The sequence below is a fragment of the Podarcis cretensis genome (genome assembly GCF_951804945.1).
Source record: "Podarcis cretensis genome assembly, chromosome: 4".
Lineage (NCBI taxonomy): Eukaryota > Metazoa > Chordata > Lepidosauria > Squamata > Lacertidae > Podarcis > Podarcis cretensis.
In genome coordinates this window covers 13,127,823-13,155,307 of record NC_137173.1, presented here as the reverse complement: position 1 = coordinate 13,155,307, position 27,485 = coordinate 13,127,823, and the positions used below count along the sequence as shown (strand labels likewise).

At 43.5% G+C, this 27,485-nt stretch overlaps 1 protein-coding gene and 1 long non-coding RNA gene across 32 annotated transcripts in view; one reads left to right on the top strand and one right to left on the bottom strand.

Annotated features, from left to right (window-relative positions):
- The window catches only part of DLG2 (discs large MAGUK scaffold protein 2), an 874,668-nt gene that overhangs the window by 455,548 nt on the left and 391,635 nt on the right, over positions 1–27,485 (top strand). The window contains exon 1 of one of the 31 annotated variants that reach the window (XM_079973446.1): positions 22,591–22,999. The exons of 29 other annotated variants lie outside the window; for them this stretch is intronic. In XM_079973446.1, coding sequence (XP_079829572.1) covers positions 22,922–22,999 — 78 coding nt within the window. In that variant the 5' untranslated portion in view covers positions 22,591–22,921. Of the gene's footprint in view, positions 1–22,590; positions 23,000–27,485 lie in introns of those variants that run through there. One more of the 31 variants, XM_079973449.1, reaches the window with a different exon arrangement.
- On the bottom strand, positions 8,733–10,707 carry LOC307215229. Its single transcript, XR_013838407.1, has 2 exons — positions 9,198–10,707; positions 8,733–8,973 (listed from the first exon to the last, which is right to left on the bottom strand). It is a non-coding gene; the product is annotated as an uncharacterized lncRNA (long non-coding RNA).

Below are 27,485 nucleotides of genomic sequence, written 5' to 3'. Positions count from 1 at the left end.
ATGTAAAGAAAATGAAGGAACTTTCTTTCACCTCTGGTGGACCTGCCCTAGAGTGAAGGCTTTCTGGGAAATGATATATAATGAGCTGAAAAAGGTATTTAAGTATACCTTCCCTAAGAAACCAGAGGCCTTCCTTCTGGGTATTGTCGGCCAGAGGGTGCTAAAAAAGGATCGAACATTTTTTATGTATGCAACAACAGCAGCAAGGATACTCGTTGCCAAGCATTGGAAAACCCAAGATTTACCCACACTGGAAGAATGGCAGATGCAACTGATAGATTACATGGAACTGGCCGAGATGACTGGCAGAGTCCGAGACCTGGGAGAGGAGACGGTGAAAGAAGAATGGAAGGAATTTAAGATCTACCTACAGAAACATTGTAAATTGTATGAATGTTAAGAAGGATGCTAGATTAGAAATAACTTGGCACCATTAAGCTAGATGAAGTGAAGTATGAAGATAAGTTAAACTGAAGAAAAGACAAATTTTGGATCATTATTAGGCTAAATTTAAACTTTTCAGATTTGAATAAAAGATATCTAAAATCAGAGATATAATATTGGAAAAATAGATAACAAGAATGGAAATAAGGGGATAAATTGCTGGGTAGACATTTATAAATTAGGAACGCAGGAGCGGGAGATGTGAGGGAGTCCAAAGAAGTTAAGAAAACATGTTATGATATGATATGTGTGATTTTGTTTCTTTTTTCATTTGTATGGCAAACAAAAAAATCTTTAATAAATATTTATAAAAAAAAATATCATTGTGATGGTGTTCAACCTCCTTTTATAATTGTATTATTAGATTGCTGTAACCCACCCTGGGGCCTTGTGGTGAAGGGCGGGTAGGAAATCTCTCTCTCTCTCTCTCTCTCTCTCTCTCTATATATATATATATAGTGGTACATCGGGTTAAGAACCTGAAACTTTTCTTAACCTGAAGCACCACTTTAGCTAATGGGGCCTCCCACTGTCGCCGTGCGATTTCTGTTCTCATCCTGAAGCAAAGGTCTTAACCGAGGTACTATTTCTGGGTTAGTGGAGTCTGTAACCTGAAGCGTCTGTAACCTGAAGCGTATGTAACCCGAGGTACCACTGTGTGTGTGTGTGTGTGTGTATATATATATATATATATATATATATATATATATATATATATGCCAGCTACATAGAAGTAAAATCTTTCTACAGCCTTACTCTCAACTTTCCATTCAGCAAGAAAGAGGCATTAGTAGAGTTCAAGGACGCAATCCAGTTAGGTTAAAGCTCTTGGTGTGTGTGTGTGTGCGTGCGCACGCACACATGCGAAGAGGCACCAGCGTGCACAGACGATTGGGGGAGGGGTGGCAGCATGTCAAACATGTGGCATTGATGTCAGGATATCAGGAGGCGCTGGGGTGGAGCAAAATGCAGCAGCCTTGCAGTTTCAGTGGCAGGTGATTCCTCCTCCTGGCACCGCCTACGGTGGGAGTCTGCTTCGACCCTCCCTCCCCTCTGCGGGAGGAGGAATAGGGGGAGCTGGCTACTGGAGCCACACTGTGCTTGGCTTCATGTTTCACCTCTGTGCTTTTTAGACATGGGGGCTGGCCCCTACCTCAGTAATATTGGGGGGGGGGGCAAAGGGCTCGGCCCCAGGAGCTGGAGTTCCTCTGTGTGTGTGAGAGAGAGAGAGCACACACACAGCAGGCCTGGTGAGAGGTGTGGACTGAGGAAAATGGGTGGTCCCCATCCTTGGCTTACGTGATGATTCCTACTGTGTTTTAAGGGAATATATCTGTCTAATGAATCAAAACATAACATAGAACATATACCATGTATAACATATCACAATAATGAAACAATTGGGCTGACGTTTTGTTTCATTTTGAATTTCTTTTGGGGTCTTAACATATGGACGGCAACAATGAAGTTATAGAAAAAGCCTCTCCCAACTTATTAACAAATGTATTAATTAAACAAATATATACTTTGCAGCATAAAGCCATCCAAGTGGTGTCCACAGTGCCTTACAGCTGGTGTAGAATGCAGCTCCCATCATCCTAGACTATTGACCATGCTGGAAAGGACAAATGGGTCTTTTAGTCCAGAACATCTGGAAAAGGCACCAGAGCCATTAATTCTTTGCTGAGTTCTCTTTCCAGTGCCATCTGCCTGCACTGAAGTAAGATAGGTGTAGAAGAAGAAGCTTAGTTTATATGGTGGAAATATGAATGGCATGAGCTTAACAACGGAGGGAAAGAGTACCGTAATCCCTCCTTACTTTTCAGAATGCAGAGGACTAGTGAAAGGTCAGCTTATGCATCAGCCGTAATGGCATAGAATCTGTTCTGGATATGTGCTTTTTTAGCAGCCCAAATCAAATAGGATTTGCATAAATGCATATTTAAAAGCCGCCACGCCACACACAAAACACTGAATTATGTGCTACAAGTTTCCTCAAGTCAACTTTCAGATGACCTGTGTAAGTTGTACAACATTGTGCCAGAGGTATGGTCCCCCTTATTTGCAATAAGGATTGTTGTGAATATGATTTAATTCCTAAGTCTGCAGTTGGTTGAGGGTGGAGATCCTGTAGTGCATGATTAGACTATTGGACCACAGAAGTCTTAACTGTGAATAGAAGGTGAAGGCCAGAGGAGATGGGACTCCTATGCTGGACAGTACATAAATGGGATGCTGGTATAGCTGAGATGGCAAACTTAAAATATGGGCTGCCAAATGTTGTGGTGTTCCAATCCCCATCAGCCTCAGCCATCTTGGTATTCCCAAGGATGATGGGAACAGCAACATCTGTCCAGCAACATCTGGGGGACCAAAGGTTTAAGGAGGCAGGGAAATAACTAATGCTCCCTTGTTTAGTCAGCTGGGAGAAGATGATTCCTTGCCATAGCAGATCAGCCTAATAACTTATAATCGTTGTTAATCATACTCAAGCTACATTCATTGAAAACAATGGACTAAACTTGATGGATGTTAATGGGTCTACTTTGACTTAGCTGGATGCCACTCAACAATTCAGAAGTCTGTGTCTATTATATGTCTGTCTCCTTTTCTTCAAGGAGTTTGTGGTATATCACATGTTGTGTCCTCCCTACCTGGTCCACATTTTATCTTCACAACAACCTTGTGTGGTGGGTTAGATTGTTCTTGTCCACAACCACCCCTTAGCAAGCTTCTTGGCTGATTTGGGATTTGAACCCAAAGTCTCTACGGTTGTTTCGCAGCACTTCTGTCTGCTAATGCACACTTGCAAAGTGATGCTGAAGAAAAGGACACTGTTATGTTTTATAGTTGTGTGAAATTGTTTAAAATAAAGGATCTGCTTTTGAAGCTGTGCTGCTTCCTTCTCATTGGTTCTTTTGGGTTTGTTTTTTTTAAGCTGCTAAAGCTCAGTATCAAGATTGAAATTGATTAACAATTCTACAAATTTTACCCAGCAGCTATAATCATTAGTTGTCTTAGCAACCTGCTTGCTGAGATCACAGGGCACATTAGAACTTGTGTGTGTGATGAGATTTAGATAGCTTCCTGCCCTGTGAGATGTCCAGTTCAAGGAAGGGCACAACCCAGCAGGGGTTTATCCTGTACAAACATCCTGGAAATGAGTAGCTGTGTTGGTGTTCAGGAGTGATGATTACAGTGATGATCAGGCACTTGCCCATGAGAGGTTCCTCTTAAACATACTCCGGATGTCCCTATTTGATGAAAGCTCCTTTGGAACATCATTGTCTCAATTTCATCCTTCCTTCTTCCGTAAAGCAAAGGAAAAGCCCTATAACTACCACCTACTGGCAGCAGAGCAATCACATTTCAGATGCAGCTCTATCCTGCCCTCTTGCAAAACTTCAGGGTGGTGAGCAGCAACATAAAACCTTCTAAAAGCAATACAGAAAAATCATTCAAATGGCTGGCTACTCAGGAAAATTTTGAGCAGCAGCAAAGTCGTATCAGCATAAAAAGGACTTCAAGAGGTGCCTGAAAGCCAAAAGTTGAGGATGCCTGTCAAATCTCTGCAGCGGTCATGCTCCACACCATGGTTCCAGCAACTCAAAATGCCAGGCTTCCAAATGAATCCAGCTGGGCCACTGTAACTCAGAGCTTTCCAAACTGCGTGTCACAACACGTTAGTGTGTCGGCTGCAGTGTGTAGGCTTGTCGCTTGAAAGCTCTTATAATGGGATGGTTTAACTGCCCGTTTGCTAGCAAAGCTGAATTACTGTGTCGCAAACTATGCAGAATTAGATAAATTAACAGGAAGGATTCGAAACCTGCGGGACCAGAGATTCTTAGAAGATTGGAGTAAATATATGAATTATTTGAAAAGCAATTGTAATGAACAGATTGCACTAGTAGGACTGCAAGAAGTTCTGTAAGGAGGACTATTGAAATATTGCAAGAAAGACTGTGAAGAGAACCATTAGTTAATGATAATTAAGAGTAATAGAGAAATTAAGAAATGCAGAATAAGTGATAAAGAACGGAAAATCACCAGAGGTGGTTGACAGAAGTCTAAAATATTGTGTAAGATAAGAAGTTATGTTAAATGAATGTTGGAAATGATATGTAAAAAAACCCAATAAAAATGTGTGTGTGTGTGTGTGTGTGTGTGTGTATACACTGTGTTGCGAAATGATGCATGTCTAAAAAGTGCGTCACCTACATGAAAAGTTTGGAAAGCTCTGCTGCAACTCTTTCATTCAGCATGTGTGCCATTCTAGTGTTTTTTCTATCATTTTGTAGCATAATGTCTTCTAACAGGAATCAACTACAGTGGTCCCTCTGGATGTGAACGGGATCCATTCCGGAGCCCCGTTCTCATCCTAAAGCAAACGCAACCAACGTCTGTGCATCTGTGCATGCGCAGGTCGAGATTCGCCACGTCTTCTCATGCGCGTGACGTCATTTTGAGCATCTGCGCATGTGCGAGCGGCGAAACCTGGAAGTAATGCATTCTGCCGCGGAGCGTAACCTGAAAACGCTCAACCTGAAGCACATTTAACCCGAGGTATGACTGTATATGTGTATGTTGGCATCCGTCTGTCTCAGGAGACAATGGAGCAGATTGGTTTTCAGGGTAAAGTCACACTGTTGGAAGGTTGCAGCGTCTGCTGTGGCTGTAGAGACTGATATGGGAGAGACCTGTTTTGTTGCAGCTGGGGCAGAGTAAGGCGTCCGGTTGTGCTGCTGCAGATGCACCATGGCTTTTCTTCTCTCTGAGCTCCTCCCAGCAGCCATTCCTCCTCTGTTCACTGCTATGGATGCAGAACCTGACTGTCTCCAGGCACTGCAGTTGTCTGCAAGCAATTCTCACACAGGAGGGTTGATTTGCCAGCCTTTATGTTCCTGTGTTTGCACAGACAGTCCTGTATTCAATCCTGGCTCCTCCAGTTAAAATGATGTGCTAGCAGATGACTGGTAGAGCTGCTGACAGAGTGGAAAGTACTAGGCTAGATGAACAAATAGCCTGCCACTTTCTATGACTTTTTGGAACAATCAGCAGGTAATATTATTTAGCTTCATGCCACAAAAAGCTGTTGATTTTGAATATTAAACCACTGTTACTCAGTAGTCGATCAGACTTTTCTTTTTCTCTAGACTTGTTGACAATCCTAACACGCACAGTTACTAAGATGTTGTTGCTGTTCACCCCTTCCTCACAAAATGGAAATGATTCACCTTTGCCTCCGATCCCATATTCTTTAAACATAACTATTTCAGGCAGCAGATTATAACGTGGTGTTGCAATTTTTCAGGCCGCAGATGTTCCCTTCAAGGAAAACACTTCCAGTGGGACGTGCAGGGAGCAAATTCTTGCAATCAAAACAAAAGTAACCACCCCTAAATCCATGTATACAATTTTGCTGAAAGGCTCTGAATTGTCCCTCAAGTGATAACACTCTCACTAAGCTTATAAGCTCCAGAGCTCAGCTACCTCTGTGTCTGCTGGCTGCACTGCACTGTTAAACATTTTTCGAAAGAAAAAAATTGCTTCACCAGATATCAGCAGCATCATTTTTTTTACTTACAAGGCTGTATTTTTGTGAATGGCACCAATTTCTTTATAATAGCACAGTTATTTAATGGTATGTGCCAGAGGTTTTTTATTTTCTTCCTTACGGGGCTGGAACAATGAAGTGTACGCAGCAGTTTACATGTTTAGTTATCCTAGATTCTGAAAATGTGAGATGGGTCATCTTTCTTGGCTGTCAGATTGGGAACCCCAACAGGCAAGGATTATAGGTGGGGTCCTCATTGTGTATCCCTCTCCTTTTTTAAGACATTGTATTACACAGTCTTATGCTATTGTCTACTGCTCAGTTTTCCTGATGTATTATTCCCTGCCCTCAATATATGCATTCCATTGTGCAAGCCACTCAGAGGATTTGCTTGGGCCATATAGTGGTGTAAATAAATATATCTTGAAAATAAGAAAAAAGAAGCCAGAGTAACTATAAGCTGCTCCCTGACTTCCATCTCTGTAGTGGAGTCTTTTGGCAAAGATTAGAGGGTCAACTTGAGCGGGTATAGCTTAGTGGTAGAGCATACCATCCTACTTTTTCGAACCCGAAACCAGAACACGTGTCTTCTAGGACGCGCTCCCGGGCATGTCAGGTGACCCATGCAACACTCTAGCCCAGAGGTTGGCAGGGTTCACTTCAGCAGAGGTCTCTCTGTGGGTCGGATTGTGTGCAGTTGTGCGCCCGCAATTTCCAGTGTCTGCGTCTGCGCAGATGCGATTTCCAGTGCTGCGGAAGCAGGTCCCTGTCCTGCGCTGCGCATGGGGACTTGCCAAGTGGGCAGCTCTGTTCGGGGGGCGGCTCGTGGACCAGTTAAACAACCCCCTTGGGCCACTTGTGGCCCCTGGACCTTAGGTTGCCGACGCCTGCTCTAGCACCCCAAAACCACTTTTGGGGGGCTAGAGAGTGGCCCTACAGCATGTGATATTGTGGCACCCAAAATGGCCACTAAGATCTTGCGTGAAAAAATGGGATGTCCTTTTTTTTTCTGGGGCACTTGGCAGGTCAGGTAGAGCACATCCTTTTCAGGTGGAAGGTCCCAGTTTCCACCACTAGTATCTCAAGTTTAAAAAGGAACGGGTAGCAGGTGACCTGGAAGGCCTCTGCCCCAGGCCCTAGGGCAGGTGTAGCCAATGTGTTGCCCTCGATATGTTGTTGGACTATAATTCCCATTAGCCCCAGCCAATATGGCCAGTGACCAGGAATAGTGGTGATTGTAGTCCAGCAACATCTGGAGATGTTGCCTCCCATGCCCTAGGGAGTTGCTGCCCATCAAAGTAGGTCTTATAGGACTAGATGGACAAACTGTCTGGTATAAGGCAGTATCCAGCGTTGCCATTAGTATCTCCTTCCAGTAAGTGGGAGGCGTAAAGCTATAAAGAAATTCACTGTTATTATGGTGGGCAGAGGGTAGTGGAAGCAGGACTGGTGTGCATTGCAGGGAACATGAAACCTGCTTCAAATATCCCTCTCTGTGGGTGTTAGGCATCCAGGACCAGGGATAATAACAGGTTTTGCCATTAACATAGCACTTACTTTCTGCTTAGGAGTTAATGGTATCCATCCATTTGTACGTCCAAAGATAAATGTTCATAAATGAGCTGGAGTTTGTGGTGAGCAGTGCAGTGGCCAAGTTTGCTGTTGATGCCAAATTGGGCAGGGTGGTAAAGAACAAAAAGTGATTCATGTGCTGCTCTGAAAGGCTCTCTCCAAACTGGGCAAATGGGAATTGAAATGGAAAATGTGTCTCAATGTAAGCCAGTGCATTTGGGTTTTGTGCGGCTTTCTGGCCCCAATGTGCTTCACTTAATGAGTAAGCAATGTTGTTGGCGTCCATCTGTCTTGAGAGACAATGGCTGAAGTCAAACCACTGCATTAGCAGCACTGAAGTGACTTCGCTGGGTGCAAGCCTGGGCAGTGTGTGTGGAGGTCCTGGACTGGCCAGATGACAGGACTTCATATACATACTTGTGGGTCTGATCTGGGATGTTGGAGAATTGGTAGTGTTTTACAGGCTGCATTGATGTTACAATAAGCAGAGTGAGGCAACCCTTTCAAGCAGCTGATTTGAAGTGTCGTGAAAGGACATGGAATTGATAGTGATGGAATTTATTGTTGTTGTTATTGCCAAGGCAGGGGAGAGGTGCTTGTGGAATCTTCCACCTCACAGCCTTCTCTTAAAGGTAAAGGTAAAGGGACCCCTGACCATTAGGTCCAGTCGTGACCGACTCTAGGGTTGCAGCGCTCATCTCACTTTATTGGCCAAGGGAGCTGGCGTACAGCTTCCGGGTCATGTGGCCAGCATGACTAAGCCGCTTCTGGCGAACCAGAGCAGCGCACGGAAATGCCGTTTACCTTCCCGCTGGAGCGGTACCTATTTATCTACTTGCACTTTGACATGCTTTTGAACTGCTAGGTTGGCAGGAGCAGGGACCGAGCAACGGGAGCTCACCCTGTCACGGGGATTCGAACTGCCGACCTTCTGATCGGCAAGTCCTAGGCTCAGTGGTATAACCCACAGCGCCACCCGTGTCCCTCACATCCTTCTCTTACATGCTATATATTTTGGAAAGTTGCTTGTTTGCTTTGCATTTGGACATTTCTTAAGATATTGTGAAATAATAATAATAATAATAAAATTATTATTATTATTATTATTATTATTATTATTATTATTATTATTATTATTATTATTGCATGGTGGTTCCTGGCATCAGGGAGGAGGTTTTGTTTATGTTTGTATAGAACTGGAAAGTGTTTTGAATCAAGGTGGTGGAGTGAAACTTTCAAAACTGCCCTGATTTCCACCACTTATTTCAAAACTGCAATGAATTTCTTCTTTGGTTTCTTAAAATTCCCAACCAACACTAAGGACAAGACTTCTCATGGTTCTGTATGTGTTATTCTTTCATAGGTATTGTTTGCCAGTTTCCAAACAATAGCTGTATTAGACCCTAAGAATCTAAAAGGGCTAAAAGACATATAGTTCAGCAAAACAATTTCAAACTTTTCCACCAGGTCAGGAAACCCTAAGCCAAGTAAACACTTGCGTGTAGAACGAGAGAAACAGAATGGATGGGATTTATTTCAATGGATTTGTGTAATAAAAAATAGTTACTTCTACAGTAATTTCTCTCCCCCCTGCCCAGGCCAGAATGAAGTACTATATTTAATTTACCTTCCTGTCAGGAACAGTGTGCTATCGTATTTGGCTTCCTCTTTAATCCCTAATTAAAGAGGCTTCTGTGATGGATCTCAGATGCTGTAGCAGGTAAGTAGCAATTAAATACATGACTGATTAGCACAGTGGAGTATCTTGGGACCCTCAGTGTGAAAATGGAGCTAGGCTCAGTTGAGCAGTTGAAATCAATAGGAGAACTTGCACAAGGTCTCTCCCCCTCTTTCTCTGTTAATTTGACTCCTTTGGGATTGTGGAGGGCAATTTGGATTAATCATCCGCAAAGTCAGAGCAGGATAAAATTCTTCTTCTTTTTTTCCTGTGTGGTGGAAGCGAATGCGTCATCCTTCTAGTTGCATTGTGGTTGTGTTGTACAGTAACATGCTTCATGAATGAAAGGAGAAGTAGAGAGGTGATCCAGACTAAAGCAATATAGTGCATGTTGAAATATAGAAATAGTTCAAGCCATAGCGGGAAACCATGTGAATCCGCCAGGTTGAGATTTGAGCTTGCATGCCCTCTCCTTCTTTTTTTGCTGCTGGTTTTGGTAGGAAGCGATTTGGAAAAATCCACCATTAGTTTTAAACAAGCCACAGTTCCCTGTTGAATCCAGACTTTGGGAACTGTGATTTGTTTAAATGCTTCTTGATAAGTGTGGGATGTAAAGGTGCAGGTCAAGTGCAACATTCCGACAGAGGACTAACGGCCTCCGTGTTCTAACCGGTTGCTGTGACAACCAGTTTGTTGGTTGCTGGTAGTTTTGAAAGATAACTGCTCAGCTGCAGTCACCTCAGGACCAACTTCCCTCTGGTATAGTTTATTTGCTTGTTATGTAACCTAAGCCTGCCTTCAGGTGCAGTTCTGTAAACCTGAATGAATCTGAGAGTAAAATAGTTTTATATTAACATGATAACAGATTCGTGTGTGTATTCTTTAAGAAGGATTCAAAGGGATCTTTAACCAGGAAGGCATTTTTATTAGTAGAACTTAGACGAGTCAGCAACAAGCTGATTGCTGCATAAACTTATACAGTGGTACCTCAGGTTACATACGCTTCAGGTTACAGACTCTGCTAACCCAGAAATAGTGCTTCAGGTTAAGAACTTTGCTTCAGGATGAGAACAGAAATCGGGCTTCGGCAGCGGCGCAGCAGCAGGAGGCCCCATTAACTAAAGTGGTGCTTCAGGTTAAGAACAGTTTCGGGTTAAGTACAGACCTCCGGAACGAATTAAATACTTAACCTGAGGTACCACTTTAAAGGGGATTGTTTAACTCTGCTAAAGTAAACCTTCCCACAATAAGAACAAGCCAGGATCAATCTAGCTTCAGATCCAGATATGTTATGAAACCATAATTAAATATAGTCATACCTCATGTTACGTTTGCTTCATGATACGTTTTTTCAGGTTGCGTCCCGCGGCGACCCGGAAGTACCGGAAAGGGTTACTTCCGGGTTTTGCCACTCGCGGATGCACAAACGCACAAAATGATGTCACGCGCATGCGCAGAAGTCGCGAATTGTGACCTGTCCATGCACAGATGTGCCACTGCGGGTTGCGTTCTATTCATGTTGTGAATGGGCCTCCAAAACGGATCCCATTAGCAACCAGAGGTACCACTGTACAAGAGATGGGCGAACAAACCCCCAAATGAACTCTCCCTTGGAGACCCAGATAAACCAATTAGTTTTTGGAAACAATCTTGAAACAAATTGTTCGTTTCCTGCACCAATCCCAGGGTCTTAGGGATTCAACACCACCTTCCTATCAACTACCCAAATACCCTATCAATCCCTTTCTTTAACTTCTAGCAGGGTTGGCAATGGTGGCAACCTTAGAGAGCAGAAAGAAGGAAGATTTTTTCTCCCTTTGCCTTTCCTCTCTGCCCTTGTTGTCCTGATGTGCTTTGCCCTATGGCAGGACTGACTGACAGAGCAGTAGCACTAGGAGTTTGAGTCTTCTCAGCGGCCACTACTATTGTGCATGATGGAGTAAAAGGAAGAAAAATGGCCTTCAACCTGCAATCTGTACCACCATCCTCGCTGGAAAGTAGGAAAAGAGAAGAGTAGGGAGGATGCTGGGAAGCTCAAACTAGAAGGAGCTCTTTTCTGAGTCAGATATTGTTCTGAGCTGCCGCATAGATTGCAAAGAGAATACGGAGGGTGTGTGTGGTGATCTTTGAAATCTTGATTTTCCTTTGGAGAATGCTTTCCGGAACCTCAAAAGTTTGTTTCCAAGCCAGTAGTCCTGCAGTAGTCCAAGCCATTAGAAAGTAGTCCTGCAGCACCCATAGTTTAAGCAAACTGCAGTTCCCTGAGTTTGGATGTTACATGGAACTGTTGAGCTTCCACACTCCTCTTTCTGGTATATGAAAGAGGAGAATAATAGGGAGCACAAGGTTTGCTGTGACTCACGCAGTAGGAAATCATAGTTTATTGTTGCTGTGTGAACTAAGTCATAGAGTTAGATCTAAGTCATAGAGTGAGAGCCAGTGTGGTGTAGTGGTTAAGAGCAGTAGTCTCGTAATCTGGGAAACCGGGTTCGCGTCTCCGCTCCTCCACATGCAGCTGCTGGGTGACCTTGGGCTAGTCAACATTTCCTTGAAGTCTCTCACCTCACAGAGTGTTTGTTGTGGGGTAGGAAGGGAAAGGAGAATGTTAGCCGCTTTGAGACTCCTTTGGGTAGTGATAAAGCGGGATATCAAATCCAAACTCCTCTTCATCTGTCAAAGACATTTGTGGCTTCCCAGTTAAGTTCATTTCTGTCTCTTATTTCCTAACACACCTAAATTGGAAAGAAGTCATTTTCCAGTAGAACTGAATTTGTGAAGGAAATGTGAGTTACTTTGGAAGTACTTTGTGAAAATGTGAAATACTTTGGAAGATTATTTTTTTGCATGGAGATGTGAGTTAAAATTTACCAAGAAATCTTTTCAAATCCTCTCTGATTCATTTCTGCTCTTGTTCTGTTAAAATGTAGCAGTTGCAGTATATTTAAAAGATTACACATTTTGAAATGCTTCCCCCACACAATCAAGTGGTCCAAAAACTTATTTTTCAACTGAGTTGTAATAATGAATGATGACGGTCCTTGACAGTCCTAAACTGGAGCTAAATGAAATGTGAGGAGAGAAGGTTGATTTTAACTCTGGGAAAGAGGAAGAAGTTGAGTCACTGTAGATGTTTTAATACTGTCAATCTACAGAGTTCTGCAGCATCTTTGAAAATGTCCATGAAGTCATGGACTCCTAGAATTGTAGAGTTGGAAGGGACCATGAGGGTCATCTAGTCCAACCCCCTCCAAGGCAGGAATCAGAGCTAAAGAATCCCTGAGCAGAAGGCCATCCAACTGCTGTTTAAAAACCTCCAAGGAAGGAGAGTCTACCTGTGGAAGTCATAAAGCCATGGCAGAGGCTTGTATTGTGCCTCCTGACCTGTGCGACCAGCACTCTGTGCCTGGCAGTGTATAGAATGTATTGACCTTATAGGGAGTTGTGTTTCCTCTGCGCAGTGATTACCTTATATGGTGATGGGAGTGTTAAACCATTACCAGGCGATGTAACGTGAGACATTGCCAGATGACCATGCTGGCTGAGAGGGACAAAGGATAATAAAAGTTACCGGAGAAGAGGGAAGTCAAAGGAGCTGCCCCTCCATCCTGAAAATACTTGCTACCTCTTTGTGTCTTTTTTCTATGCTATGCTAAGCACCATCTCATGACGGCTGGTCTTCCGTCATCCACCACCTTCCAATAGCCACTCTATAAACCTCAAGTAGTTTCCAGTGGTGTTTCTTGGCTCATGGTAAATCTTCCATCAGCAGAACAGGGAGGGAAGCAATTTTATGTGATTCTCCTTGCAGCCCCTGTGCTCTATTAAATCTGCTTTGTTTGGTCTCACAACCCTCTGGAACAGATTTGGGGACGACGACTGCAAGGTGGAGGGTGAATTGCTGAAAATTGCTTCCCTCTTCGAGTAACCTGCTGGACACAACTAAGGATGTAGCAAGGTGCTGATTTATATTCCAACCCATGTTGGTCACATGTAGTACCGTTTCCATTCTGCTGCAGTTCGGATTCCAACAAAGACGTTACTTGACTTCCTGTCTGCTGTAGTGGAATTTTACATAATTACAGTGGTACCTCAGGTTACAGATGCTTCAGGTTACAGACTCCACTAACCCAGAAATAGTACCTCGGATTAAGAACTTTACTTCAGGATGAGAACAGAAATCGTGTGGTGTCAGTGCAGCGGCAGCGGGAGGCCCCATTAGCTAAAGTGGTACCTCAGGTTAAGAACAGTTTCAGGTTAAGAACGGACCTCCGGAATGAATTAAGTTCTTAACCCGAGGTACCCTGTTATGTTATTATTTTGTTATTCGACACCATTCAACACAAAGGAAATGCAGTGCAAATGGCAGTGCGGGGGTGAGTAATCAATTATATATTGCTGGTGGAGTGAAAGCAGCACCAATTGTGAATGCCAATCTTATTCATTGGAATAATTGTCATTCCAGACATGGGATGGACAAGAGGACACTGGCAATTTCCATGCCCATTTTCATCAGAATTCTCCGGCATCCCTAGACACAAACTGGCATTCCCCATTGAGATGTAGGAAAAATGTCTTGTATGATGTGGTCCTAATTTTTCAGTCCAAAGTTGCTTGGTAGAAGGGGATTGTGGGAAGTGTACACAGAGTGCTAGGATTGCGAGTACTTTGTGCTAATGAGGGACGAAGCAAATTGCTGGTTCCTGTTTGGATGCTTGAAAGGAAGACGACTTTTTCTGTCTTCTTCCTTGTGCATAAGTTCAGCAGATGGCTACATGCTGTGGTCAAGAGCAGGAAAGGGACAAGGAGAACGTGACTGCTTCTTGGACTTAAAAAAAGAGAAAAGAATACTGTATCTCTTTCTGAATTGGCAGACACATCTGTTGTCTATGCCTCTAAATAAATGGTAACTTTATTGCAGGGAGAGGAAACGGACATCATTGCACTGCTTAAGTTAGTTGCACTTAGTTCCTGTAGTAATCAATTGGAGGTAAATTTAGTCACGACTAAGGACAGCGCTGGCCCCTGGCCTCTTAAGTGAGATGGGCGCACAACCCCAGAGTCTGTCAAGACTGGCCCGTATGGGCAGGGGTACCTTTACCTTTACCTTTAAGGTGCATTCAGATGTGGTTACTGTTGTGTTAGTTTTTCCTGATGTTTCTTTCCTGTTTCCCAATGTTCCATTCACGCTGCAGTATCTGTTGTGTTACGGAACTGTAGCTTTTTGACCAATATACCGGCATGCCACCTTGAATTTTGTTCGCACCAGTGGGCATGGTGTGGCACAACAGATGTCATTGGACAACACTGCTAATTCTCCACCCTTTCCTCACTTGCGTGCTTCTGTTCCCCCATGATAACAGCAAACAGGGGTACCAACTTGAATAAAATATTGGGGGGGGGCTAGCCCCACCCTGCATAATGAATCACATGATGCGGTGCACACACACCTTTGAATGGCAATGCCCATCAACTTTGGGGGGTCCCAGCCCCCTCAAATATTTTATTGAGGGGCTGAAGGGACCTTGGCCCCTAGCAGTTGGCTGATATGTCAGCAGGAAAGAACCATATGCCAGGATACCACCCCAAATTCCGTGGCATTGCTCCTTTAATTTTACGGGTTAAGAATGCTACAAACAGATATGTTCTGGAATCAAATAACACCGAAATGAGCACTAAACATGCATTATATTCAGCTAGTTTTTTTGGAAGTGGCTTTTACATAATTTGAAAGCTCAAATACAAGCAGGAATTAACAGCTCTGTTAATGCATCCTGAATCCCATTCATTTCAATGGGAACTAACCTAGGGTGGATCCAACCAATTGCATCTCCCGCTTTCATTCTGTAACCTTGAATGTCTCACCACCACCAGGGAGCCCATCATTCGGCCCCAAAGGCTCCCAGTTTGAAGCAGGGTATCCCTGATGCTGTCCTATATGTTTCAAAATGTGGCGTTCCTTGTGGGTGTTGTAGTGTAAGGAGCACAGTTATTTATGCATCCATTATTCCGTAGCACTTAGGAAGCAGCAACTTTTCCTCATAAATCAGAAATATATTCAATAGCCTGTCTGCCTCCCCACAGTAAAGCACTGTATTGCTCAGTGTGTGGCCTCATAAAATGTTTCTCTGCAAATATGCACCCTCCCTGGTGAGGTTTGGACCAGCTGTTTTTGGAGACCAGATGAGCAGTTCTGCTCAGCTGCATGCTAATTAAAGCTGAGACTTTATTGAATTTTTGCATTTCAAGCCTGGATGGATAATGCCTACTCTCTGCACCAGCATTTGAGCACTGATAAGGGGTGTGTATGACCTATATCAGGCTTGGTCTTCCATTTCCATGTGAGAAACTGGAGCAGCTCTCAAATCGTGCTCTCCAAGTTGTGGCAAACTAACACACGCACAAAAGAATGAAAGTGTCAGTGAGAGAGAATGGGAGTTTGGAAACTTGGTCCAAGAGCAGAAATTTGCTAATTCAAACTCTTCCTTGGCATTTTTTTCCCCACCCTCAAAGTGTGTTGCTCTTCCTCCAAAAATCATTTTTATACAATGAAATATAGCAGGTACTGGCAACATGATCAACCAATTCAGAATCCAGCAAGGATGCATTTAGTCAAAGAACAAATCTGTCAGCAAATCTATTGACAAATCCTTCCAATAATCTAGTACAGGGTTTGGGGAACTTCTGGTCCCCCAGCTTTGAATCCAACAACATATTGAAAGCCAGGGGTTCTCCATCTTTGTTTTGCGATGGCCAGCATCAGTGTAACCTTCTGTATCTGCTTGATCGTATATCGCATGGGGCTTGTAGTTCATGCATTCGAATGTACTATGTGTGATTATTGGAGTTTAAAATTGTACCCAACCCCTTGGTTTTTTTAAATAAACGGGTCTGAGCATAGACAAGAACCAACATTGCAGCGAATCACATTAAAATCAATGAGATAAATTCTCCCGGTGGAGAACTGACCATTATTTTGTAAGCTGGAACGGCTTAAGATCATTAAAGTCAACTTGTGCCTGCTCCATTAACTTAACTCCAGCAAAATTACTGCAAGAATGACTGCACCCCATTGTATCAATCAAACCCAGTTCTTACTACTAATATAATGTACATGAAGAGCATATGGGACTATAAACAGCTTAACAGCAGCATTCATTAGAAAGTATGCATGGTTTTATAACCATAATTAAAACAATAGATACGTTGGACACCTGTTTAAACCAGAACAATGTTTTCAATAACACTCTGATATTATACTTGGTTGCCTTTCCCAACGCTGCTTAATCCACGTAAATCAAGCAGAACTTGGAAGCAGAGGAGCTAACTGTAAATCAAATGACTGCATGTCAGACTTACAAATCCACTTTAAATTTTGTCTCTTATATGGGACATGAAGTATTTGATGATCAGCCTTTATTGCAAATGGGTTGTTGCTTGAAATATAGCCTAATTCTTCCAACGGGAAGGAACTATACGTGATCGTTCAGGAATTAGCTGAGACCCATAGAATCTAGTATTGTAGTCTTCGTGTTCTTACAGCTATTTTGAGTTTAATAAACATTTCACATTTGTCATCTCAATAATTCATGCAGTAACATGCAAAGTAGGTAAGAATTGTTGTTGTTGTTGTTGTTATGCCAAGCTTAATTTTGTGAGTTTCAGTGTTTATGTCAAAATTTGTTCTATTCTCAGAATTTGGTAAATGGCTCGACTTATTTCCAATCCAGTTCAAATCTGACTCCCATAACCACCCTTGAGGGCAAATATATACATTTATGTACTATGTGTTGGAATTGCAACAGCAGGGATTGTTCAATTTGTAATTTAAGGGTTAATTCTCTTCATAGTATTAGTCCAAGGGCATGCATGTGGAGGTGTTGCTTAGCAACCAGTGAGATTGGATTTATCTCTGGTGAGGTAGCATATGCTCTGATTGGCTGTATCGTTCTGAGGCAGTTTTCCTACATTTGTTTTTCGCTGCATGTTTTCCTGCTATGTACAAGGCCTGAACTAAGAAAAAGATCACCTCTCCATTTATTTTTCCTCAAATAAAACACGTTCAGTTTGCTTGATAAAATGTTATCAGGATTTATTTTCTTTCTGGATTCCATCTGTGTTTTTAAGTGACTTTGCTGACATAGTGCTCCTGGAAACAATGCTATGCGATCATTTACAATAATTTCCAGAGACATTTCTTCCAGCTCCACTTTGAGACTTGGAGGTGGCACTACACTTTCTAGCTGCTCTGTAAAAGCTTTTACTAAAATAAGTAAATAATAATAATAATAATAAGGATAGAGAAGAAGCTCTTAGAACAGCTTCATTTTACAAACATATTATAGCAATCCAGCCTGCCTCAGTCTGGTGTTCTGCAGATGTTTTCAACTACAGGCCCCATCAGCCCCAACCAGCATGGTAAGGGAAGATGGGACTTGGAGTCCAACAACATCTGGAGGGTGCCAAGTTTTGAAATGCTGCTGTAAGCTAAGTAAGGTAAAGGTAAAGGGACCCCTGACCATTAGGTCCAGTCGTGACCGACTCTGGGGTTGCGGTGCTCATCTTGCTTTATTGGCCGAGGGAGCCAGCGTACAGCTTCTGGGTCATGTGGCCAGCATGACTAAGCCGCTTCTGGTGAACCAGAGCAGCGCACGGAAACGCCGTTTACCTTCCCGCCGGAGCGGTACCTATTTATCTACTTGCGCTTTGAGGTGCTTTCGAACTGCTAGGTTGGCAGGAGCAGGAACCGAGCAACGGGAGCTCACCCCGTCGCGGGGATTCGAACCACCGACCTTCTGATCGGCAAGTCCTAGGCTCTGTGGTTTAACCCACAGCGCAAGTAGTCCCCTCCCAGATATCCACCCCCCTCATCTCTCAGGTGGGTTTTGCCCCTTCCCACTCCTCACAAAACTACTAGGGGGACATTTTGATCAGCCCTATTTCAGTAATGTTGTCAAATGCTAAACACTCACTGACTGTCAGCTCTTGGAAATAATATATCATTGGATATCAAATGCAGGCAATAAATAGAGTATATTCATTTGGCCAGAAGGCAGTGGGAGAAAGTTAGAGGTCTGGAATAAATGAATGAAAATTACAGTGGGGACTAAATATATTTTAGCTCTGCAATTCTGTTTTATGACTTAATTGTTAAAATAGCCTTTGCAACTCATGGTTTTGGCTTAATTTCTCCCTTCTTTATAGGACTAGCCATTTTTTGATCATTAATTGGTGTACCTCTGACAAACACATCCATGGCTGACTGTGGAGGTTAGGTGGCTCCAAACCCTGATGGCTATATTCTACCTTCACTGTTGGAGGCAGTAGTTTCTGAATACCATTTCCTGGGAATTATGAATGGGGAAAGTTGCTGTTGCACTCAAGTCCTGCTTGTTGTCTGGTTGGCAACTGTGAAAACTGGATGTTGAACTAGATGGGTGATTGGCCTGATCCAGAAGGTGGTTACTATTATTGTTGTTGTGCTGTTGTGTTGTTGTTTTGTTTTAATTTATTGCCTGCTCTTCACCCTTAACACCCCAGGGTGGGTTACATCAATTTAAAATACAGCTTTTAAAAAATGCTCCCTTATGTGCCATCTGTTGTTGTTGTTTAGTCGTTTAGTCGTGACCGACTCTTTGTGACCCCATGGACCAGAGCACGGCAGGCACTCCTGTCTTCCACTGCCTCCCGCAGTTTGGTCAAACTCATGTTGGTAGCTTCGAGAACACTGTCCAACCATCTTGTCCTCTGTCGTCCCCTTCTCCTTGTGCCCTCCATCTTTCCCAACATCAGGGTCTTTTCCAGGGAGTCTTCTCTTCTCATGAGGTGGCCAAAGTATTGGAGCCTCAGCTTCACGATCTGTCCTTCCAGTGAGCTCTCAGGGCTGATTTCCTTCTGAATGGATAGGTTTGATCTTCTTGCAGTCCATGGGACTCTCAAGAGTCTCCTCCAGCACCACAATTCAAATTCATCCATTCTTCATTGATCAGCCTTCTTTATGGTTCAGCTCTCACTTCCATACATCACTACCTGGAAAACCATAGCTTTAACTATACGGACCTTTGTTGGCAAGGTGATGTCTCTGCTTTTTAAGATGCTGTCTAGGTTTGTCATTGCTTTTCTCCCAAGAAGCAGGCATCTTTTAATTTTGTGGCTGCTGTCACCATCTGCGGTGATCATGGAGCCCAAGAAAGTAAAATCTCTCACATGTGCCATCTATTGTACCCTATTATTGTTTTCTTGTGGTTTAGAATTGCATGGTTGAACCAGATATGAAATTTATCCTCGGGAACAGAGCCCTGGCAGCATCACCACTTGGGGTTTGGGTGAAGCTATTCCTTAACAAGCAAAGATTAACTCCCTGCCTAAAGCAGAGGCACCTTAATCTATTTCTGCTGCTTTAAATATAGTGGCAGTATTAAAAATGAAAGAACAGGGGCTGTCGGTTGCATTGCTAATGGTATAGACTGGGTGCACATGGTGTTTGCTGAATGGAGTATGGGCATCCATTTATTTCATGGAGCAGGTCCTCAGAATTCCGGCACAACGAGTGAAGATCTATTGTAGGAAGAAGCCAAATGACTTCATATTTTCCATGTGTGCATTTTGTCACAGCCTTTGGTCATAATCATCTACAAATCCTGTTGAACACACCTTGCAGGTTTTGACTTTAAGTGACCTCTTGTTTCTAGTGAAGAGTCCTGTATAAAAATAGCCTTCCCTCTGCTCCTGTAGCCCATTGATGTGATTTGGCCACTGCGTACTTCAAGGTCCTTGTAGCACTGCAACTGAGCGTGATCTTCATTCCTGTGTGAAATCACACATTGCATCTAAGAGCGTCACTTGTCTTCAGCTAGGACAGCTTGTAATGTTCCATGTCGGAGGCACGTTTGGTTATAGCTGTAATATCAAAAAGAAGACAAAGAAATGAAATACCAATCCCTCTTTGAAAAGATAGGAAGGAAAAGAGGGAATATATATATTCTCCCGGTGCAGCACTGTTTATTTGGGAATCGTAGCCAATAGAGTGGTGCTTGTCCAACAAAAAAACAAATGCATGGTTTACAAAAGCAGCAACAGTGGCTAAACATATAGGATGGCAAAATCAGAATGGAAAGTGCACACCCAACTTTAGGCACAGGGAATTCATGGACCTGGTGAAGGCTGGCCCTACCATTGGGCAAAATGAGGCAGCTGCCTCAGGTGGCAGATGCTGAGGGATGGTAGTCAGATGTTGGAGTGTGAAGCCACTTCTGGAAACCTAGTGAAATATATTGCAAGTTTAGCACTCATTTCTGTGTTATCAACAAATGGATTTTTTCCCCCTGGAATCAAGTAACAAGCAAATAAACTTGTGCTATATTTTTTAAAAAAAATTGTTATGAATTATTTTCTTAGTTTACAAAAGTACGTGCCACTTTTTCAGGTTGTGTTTTCTACAGATCAGTTACATTCGTTGCGAGACCTTAGTGTTGCATACAGTCTAAGGTTGGGAAAAGAAGAGAAGAGGGGGTTGCATGGCGTGTGGTATATTTCAGAAGTCATGCTCTTATGTCATGTGGAAGCTCGAACAGAATTTGCAAATCAGCAGTGAGGGAAACATCAGGAAAATGGGATAAATTGCCATGTGAATACAGCCTAGCTAAGTTTGTGGTTAAGGTTAGGGATTCCTCCCCAACTGCTACCCACAATTATGTGGGGTGCTTTGAATACTTTCTTCTAGCCTAGGAACATCTAGCCTGGCATGATCACATGACCATGCAGTGTTGCTACCTTTAAGAAGAGCTCTGCTGGATCACACCAAAAACCCTTCTAGTCCAGCATCCTGTTCTCACAGTCCCAAGTGAAGCCCGCAAGCATTCTCCCTATCTGTGATTCCTAGCAACTTATATTCAGAGGGTTACTGCCTCCAGAATGCATATACACCCCTCCATCTTTTTTGGAGTCACACTTGCTTTGGTCCCAACTCCCATTATGAAGGTTCAGCAGAGTTCTACTTCTGCATCACTTTTCTGGCAGGGGATGAGGGCATCAAGTTGACCTCTGGAGATAAGGAGACCACTGTGCCCAACACTGCCACTTGGTCTTGTAAGGGCTGAAGCCAGGACCCCCACAGGCACCTGCTCCTGAGGAGCCAGAAGTTGCCCATTGCACATCACCAGTCCAGCTGCGCACCCCAGGAATGAAGCTATAGAATGGATGCTTGTCAACATCCATAGTGCTTTGTGATTATTCTCTTCTTATCTTAAAGGGCTGCTCTCTGAAGCTGGATAGTCTGCAAGAGGAGAAGTGAAGCTGACAAGGGGATTTGAATATTTCAGTTAGGGTTGAGGGAGAAATTTGATTCAGTTTGCACATCAAGGTGGACCTACCTAATTTACACCCTCTGAAAAATGATGCGCATACTGAAACACAGCCATCCTTCAAAATGTGCAGGTTTCTGAATTTTGCAAGGCAGTTATCCAGTAATGTGCATACACTAGGGTAATGTAAAAAGGCATACCTTTGTGAAAATAACGTTAAAAATGCATTAAATTGCGGGGAAATTGCTTGCAAAGATGAGTACATTAGGAAAAATTGCATGGAAGAAATTCACACTAAAACGATTGTGAATTTTATATTTCACAGACTGATGTGGAGAACTGAACTTAAGATTAAGGGGTGGGGTTGGGAGAAACTGTAAGACATCACCAGATCCATTCACCCCTTATACTAGCCTGTGTTCACCATTCTCCCTCTCTTACACACCTTTAAAGAAAAAATATCAAACTCTTGTGACCATGCACCACCTGTTTTTTAAGGTGCAGATGAGAGGATGCTTGGCAGGGAAATCATTCTGGAAGATGAGCACAAAGAAAAAATTGTTGGGAGGAGCGACAAGTAGCTCTAGACCCCAATGTGTGGGTATGGGCTTGGGGGGGGGGGATAGGTGTTAATAGTTTTCCCCAGGGGAGAGCTAGAAGACTGGGAGTGAGTTGAGAGCAGCTGAGTCTCCCTAGCAAGTAGGGAGGAAGGTTGGGCAGGATTGGTTTGCAGGAGTTTGGCCGAGTGACAGTGTCGTAGTTATGTTTTGTGCTTTAAACAACCACTCTCCTGGGCCTTTGAGACCTGGACAAGCTATGAAAAGATTAAAAAAATAATCTTCATGTACTTCATTCTCACTGCAACATCACATATCCGGGAGGTTTCCCCCCTCTCTCTTTGAGCTGTTCTGATTCTTAGCTGCATAACTCAGAAACAGAAGCAAGGAGTTAAATTTCAGCAGGCGAGAGAAGCAGGAGGTGAGTGCTGTGCTTCACTACTTTACTGCGGCGCCTTTCATGCGCTCTCTCTCACACACATGTAGTTTGTGGTGTCACTGCTAAAGAACTGCAGACAGACACTGAGCAGTCTGGATGTGAGCTGGATGCAAAGATTCCTCACCCAAGACCTCCTGCGGGCAGTATGTAAATATACCTGCCTGCTGGTCACACACAAGAACCTTATTCCCCTCCCTTCACTTCTTCCCTCCTCCTCCCCCCTCCTCCCCACCACAGTCAGCTACTAGAACTGAAAAAGACCTGACAAAAGCGGCAGTAGCAAAACAGTGAAAAGACCTGAGCCGTTGCCACTATTGCCTCTGAGCTCCGGTGGAAGTTTATTGTCGGTGTGGCTGGGAAAAATCCTCGCTGCCTACGATGCTGGCTTCGATCTGGTATGCGAAGAAGCTGGGACGCAGGTTTGTCCATAACGCCAGGAAAGCAAAGGCAGAGAAGGTATGTTGCTACCAAGGGAAGGAGCCTCTCTGCTGGTACCCGCGGGTCCCTCGGTGTCCTGTGCTGTGTCTGATTGTGCCAGTCGAAAACACGACCTGCTTAACAGTGTAATGTGATTAATTCAAGGAACGCACTGCGACTCCTGTGTTTATTTATTTCTTCACCCATGTCACCCTCTCCTTCCCTGGCTGGTCTCATTTAAATCCTCAGCAGGTGATTTCTTTTGAAAGTCTTTTGTAGGACCTTTTTTCTTTTTCTTTTTGGACAAAATAATCTGCTGTGCATCTGGCCTTTGTGTGTATGTTGACACTCAGGGGTGGGGGGGATGGGGGGGAGTATGCTGGTAAACTTGTTGCAGTTCTACACTATAAGGCACGAATGCATCCAGTGCTTCTTAAATAAGTGACTCTATTTTTCTTGCTTTGCATGATTTATCAGAGGATATATGCGCCTGTTTTGATGCCACATGTGCATGTGAAATAAGTCAATGGAGAGCCTTGTGTCTGACACTTGTATTTCTCGATACTTGTTGCAGTAATGTAGCGCAGTTGTGATACACCTCTTTAAAGGGCTAGTAGCTAGGATTACCAAACCGAACAAAACCCACAAGCCGCCCCTTTGACCTTACTTGCCTAATTTATCTAACATGTACTGTTATATTATTTATATTTCACCTCTGCCGCTTGTACAGCACCCTCCCGCACCAGAATGTGTGATGGCTTTGTGTTAAATGATACATTTTTCAGCAATCAACCATAGCGGTGGGGTTTTGTTTCAGATCTGTCCCTTAAGGACAGCACTTAGTGATTTCAAATTTATGGTCCTGACAACGGGGAGGAAAAAGAGGAATGAAGATTGTTTTCGATTTTGGAGGGGAGAGAGGAGATGGCCATGAGCTTTAGAGTTCCTCAGTATCGGCTAAATGACATGATCCTTTTTCCCAGAGTGGGATGGTTGATGTTCTGAAGAACTCTTAAGCCTTGGGTTAAGGAGGTGGGGGAGAGAGTCAGAAGTATAAAGGTGTATTGTGAGCACCTTCACTGCCGAGATATGTCAACTCCCAGGGTTTCTATGGTCTTTGATGTATCAAAAGAATTTGTCCGGTTATTTCTTTGGTATTCCTTTTGTGTTGGGCAACCTGATAGCCAGACCCTGCACACAATTGCTCATTCACCTGGCCGGAATAAATTTCCATGATCCAGAGCAACCATAGAAGGTGATTTATGAGGAATGTGAGCCCAAGGTATGGTGGCATCTTTGAGTTTTTGCTAGTGAAGAATTTGCTAGTGTGAGAGATTTATTCTTCTTCATTTTTAAAAATGTTGCATGCTGATGGGTCCTCCCATCACTACCGCCCTGGACAGAGCAGGATTATTTCTAAAATTCTGTTTGCTGGTTTATAGTGTGATACCACTACCTGAACCTCTACAGCAATGCACTCAGGAGAGTAAGTCTTATGAAGTCAGACCAGCAGTTCAATTGCCCCAGTGTGCTGTCTCTAAAAATGGCAAGTAGCCAGGGTGCACTTAAGCTATTAAAAAGTGCCTTACTGGATCACACCCAAATGCTATCTTGCCCATTTCCAGCGGTAGCCAGCCAGATATCCTTAAAGCCCACAGCATGGATGTGAAGGAAACAGTCCCTCCCACCACTCTATGACTATGCCCAGCACCTGGAAGCTCCATCATGGCTGGTAGCATCATTGATACATATATCCTTAATGAATGAATTGAGGAAGGGCCACAGCTCTGTGGCAGCACATCTGCTTTTCATTCAGAAGGTGCAAGGTTCAATCCCTAGCATATCCAGGTAGGGCTATGAAAGTTTAAGTCTGAAATCCTGCTGTCATTCAGCGTAGACGATATTCAGCTAGATTCAGGTAGGTAGCCGTGTTGGTCTGACACAGTCGGGGTGTGTGTGTTAAAAAAATTAAAATTAAAAAATAGTAGCACCTTAGAGACCAACTAAGTTTGTTCTAGGTATGAGCTTTCGTGTGCATGCACACTTCTTCAGATACGAAGCTAGGCAGACCCAAGGTCTGATTTAAGCATCTTCCCATGTTCTGTGAATGGCCCAATCCCAATTTTGAAAGAATGTAATGAAAAGCAACACTTTTACTGAATGGCCCAGTGTGTGTGTGTGTGTGTGTGTGTGATATTCTTCCTATTCATTCTCCCCACCCCATTCAGAATTTTGTAAACGTCTTGCCCTCCCTAGAGCAGTGGGCATTGATAACATACCTTTTATGTTGTTCTCAGCTCCAGGCATTCTGAAGCAGACAGATGCCTCAAGTATAATGATGCACCTCCTTGGCAAATAGCCATTGATATTCTCTCCCCGCCACTCCCACACACACAAACATTGCATGAAGCACTTTCTTTGTGCACCCCGCTTTGCAGACCTTGTTCCATTTACCACTTCTCCTTCTCCGTTTTCTTTTCTTTTCTTTCTTTTCTTTCAAACAGAAATGCTTCTTCTTGTTTTGGAAGCCAGCTTACATGACAGTGTGCATGCACAGAAGAGAGAAGGCAATGAAAAGAGGCTAATAAGGCGGGGGGGAGGGGGGACACACACATCAACAATCTCCATCACTTTTGAAAGAAAGGCCCTTTCTCCATCTATCTCCCAAATGGGATTCTATCTGAGACTGACAGCCACATTCCATGCCCTTCTGATATTAGCCATGCGAAACTGAACAAACTTGTGTTGCGTGATTTTTTTTGATTTTTTTGCAGCAAGTTCATAGAATTCTAGTGAGAAAATCTAATAAAAAGAGACATTTCCCTTGTGGTCTAGCAACATGTGATATGAAAACGTTTTTTGAAATTGCATCCCTGTAAAATGATCGTCTTTTCTACCACCACCAACGCGTCTGTCCACTTTTTAAGATGCCATTGATGCTTATATATGTATTCCCCCCCCCGCCCCATCCTATGAGATCTCCCAGAACAAATATTGGAGTTTGCAGCGTTCAGGATGTAGTCGGAAAGGTACAGGCAAGTAAAAGAAATGAGCAATAATATAAAGAGCCTTTTCTCCCCTGGCAATTGAGAGACTAGCAGATTTATAAAGAGGATTAGATAAATCAGTGGAGGATAAGGCTATCAACAGCTACTCATCTGGGGTAAGAGGCATATTTCTGAATACTAGTTGCTGGAAACCACAGGAGGGGAAAGTGCTTTTGCATCCATGTCCTACTTGGTGTTGTGGGTTAAACCACAGAGCCTAGGACTTGCTGATCAGAAGGTCGGCGGTTCGAATCCCCATGACAGGGTGAGCTCCCATTGCTTGGTCTCTGCTTCTGCCAACCTAGCAGTTCGAAAGCATGTCAAAGTGCAAGTAGATAAATAGGTACTGCTCCAGCGGGAAGGTAAATGGCGTTTCCGTGCGCTGCTCTGGTTCACCAGAATCAGCTTAGTCATGCTGGCCACATGACTCGGAAGCTGTACGCTGGCTCCCTCGGCCAGTAAAGCGAGATGAGCGCTGCAACCCCAGAGTCAGCCATGACTGGACCTAATGGTCAGGGGCCCCTTTACCTTTACCTTTACCTACTTTGTGGGCTTCCCATAAGCATCTGATTGGCACTGTGAGAACTGCATGCTGGACTATATGGGGCATTGGCCTGATCCAGCAGAGCTGCTCTTACATTTGCTGGATCAGACCAAGGATCCATTCATCAGGTAGCTTCTTATGCACTTATCATGGCATGAGCTTACGCTACACTGCAACCAGTCTGTTGGTCTCTCAACTCTTCATTCTCTATTATTATTATTATTATTATTATTATTATTATTATTATTATTATAGATCATTTACTTCCTGCCCCTTTCCCAATATGTCCTGGATTTTGAAATCCATTAATTTTTTTCTGGGAGATCTTATAGGCTGCATGGAAACCAACAATGTCTAAATGTTGGAGAGGCGTACAGTGGTACCTTGGGTTCAGAACTTAATTCATTCTGGAGGTCCATTCTTAACCTGAAACTGTTCTTAATCTGAGGTGCCACTTTAGCTAATGGGGCCTCCCGCTGCAGCTGTGCGATTTCTGTTCTCATCCTGAAGCAAAGTTCTTAACCCAAGGTACTATTTCTGGGTTAACGGTGTCTGTAACCTGAAGCGTCTGTAACCTGAAGGATCTGTAACCTGAGGTAACACTGTATTGAGGATTGGGGGGGGGGGTTCATTTTGTAGAGTGACACTTTCAAGTATGGTTTAATATTTTCCTCTACTAAACTGCTAGGAAAATGTCTGTTCTTGGATGTGGTCGCAAGAATTCTGTGAACTACTGCAGCAGGAGCAGAGATCATTAGCATGGGGCATGCATTGCATGCAGAAGATTCAACCCCTGGCATCTTCAGGATTAGGCAGTAGGAAAGCTCTCTCTGTCTGAGCCCCTGCTAGTCAACATGGCCCTATAGAGCAGCTTCCTATGTTCCTAAGTCATTGCATATATCATGGAACACAGTGGTGGGGAACATTTTTCAAC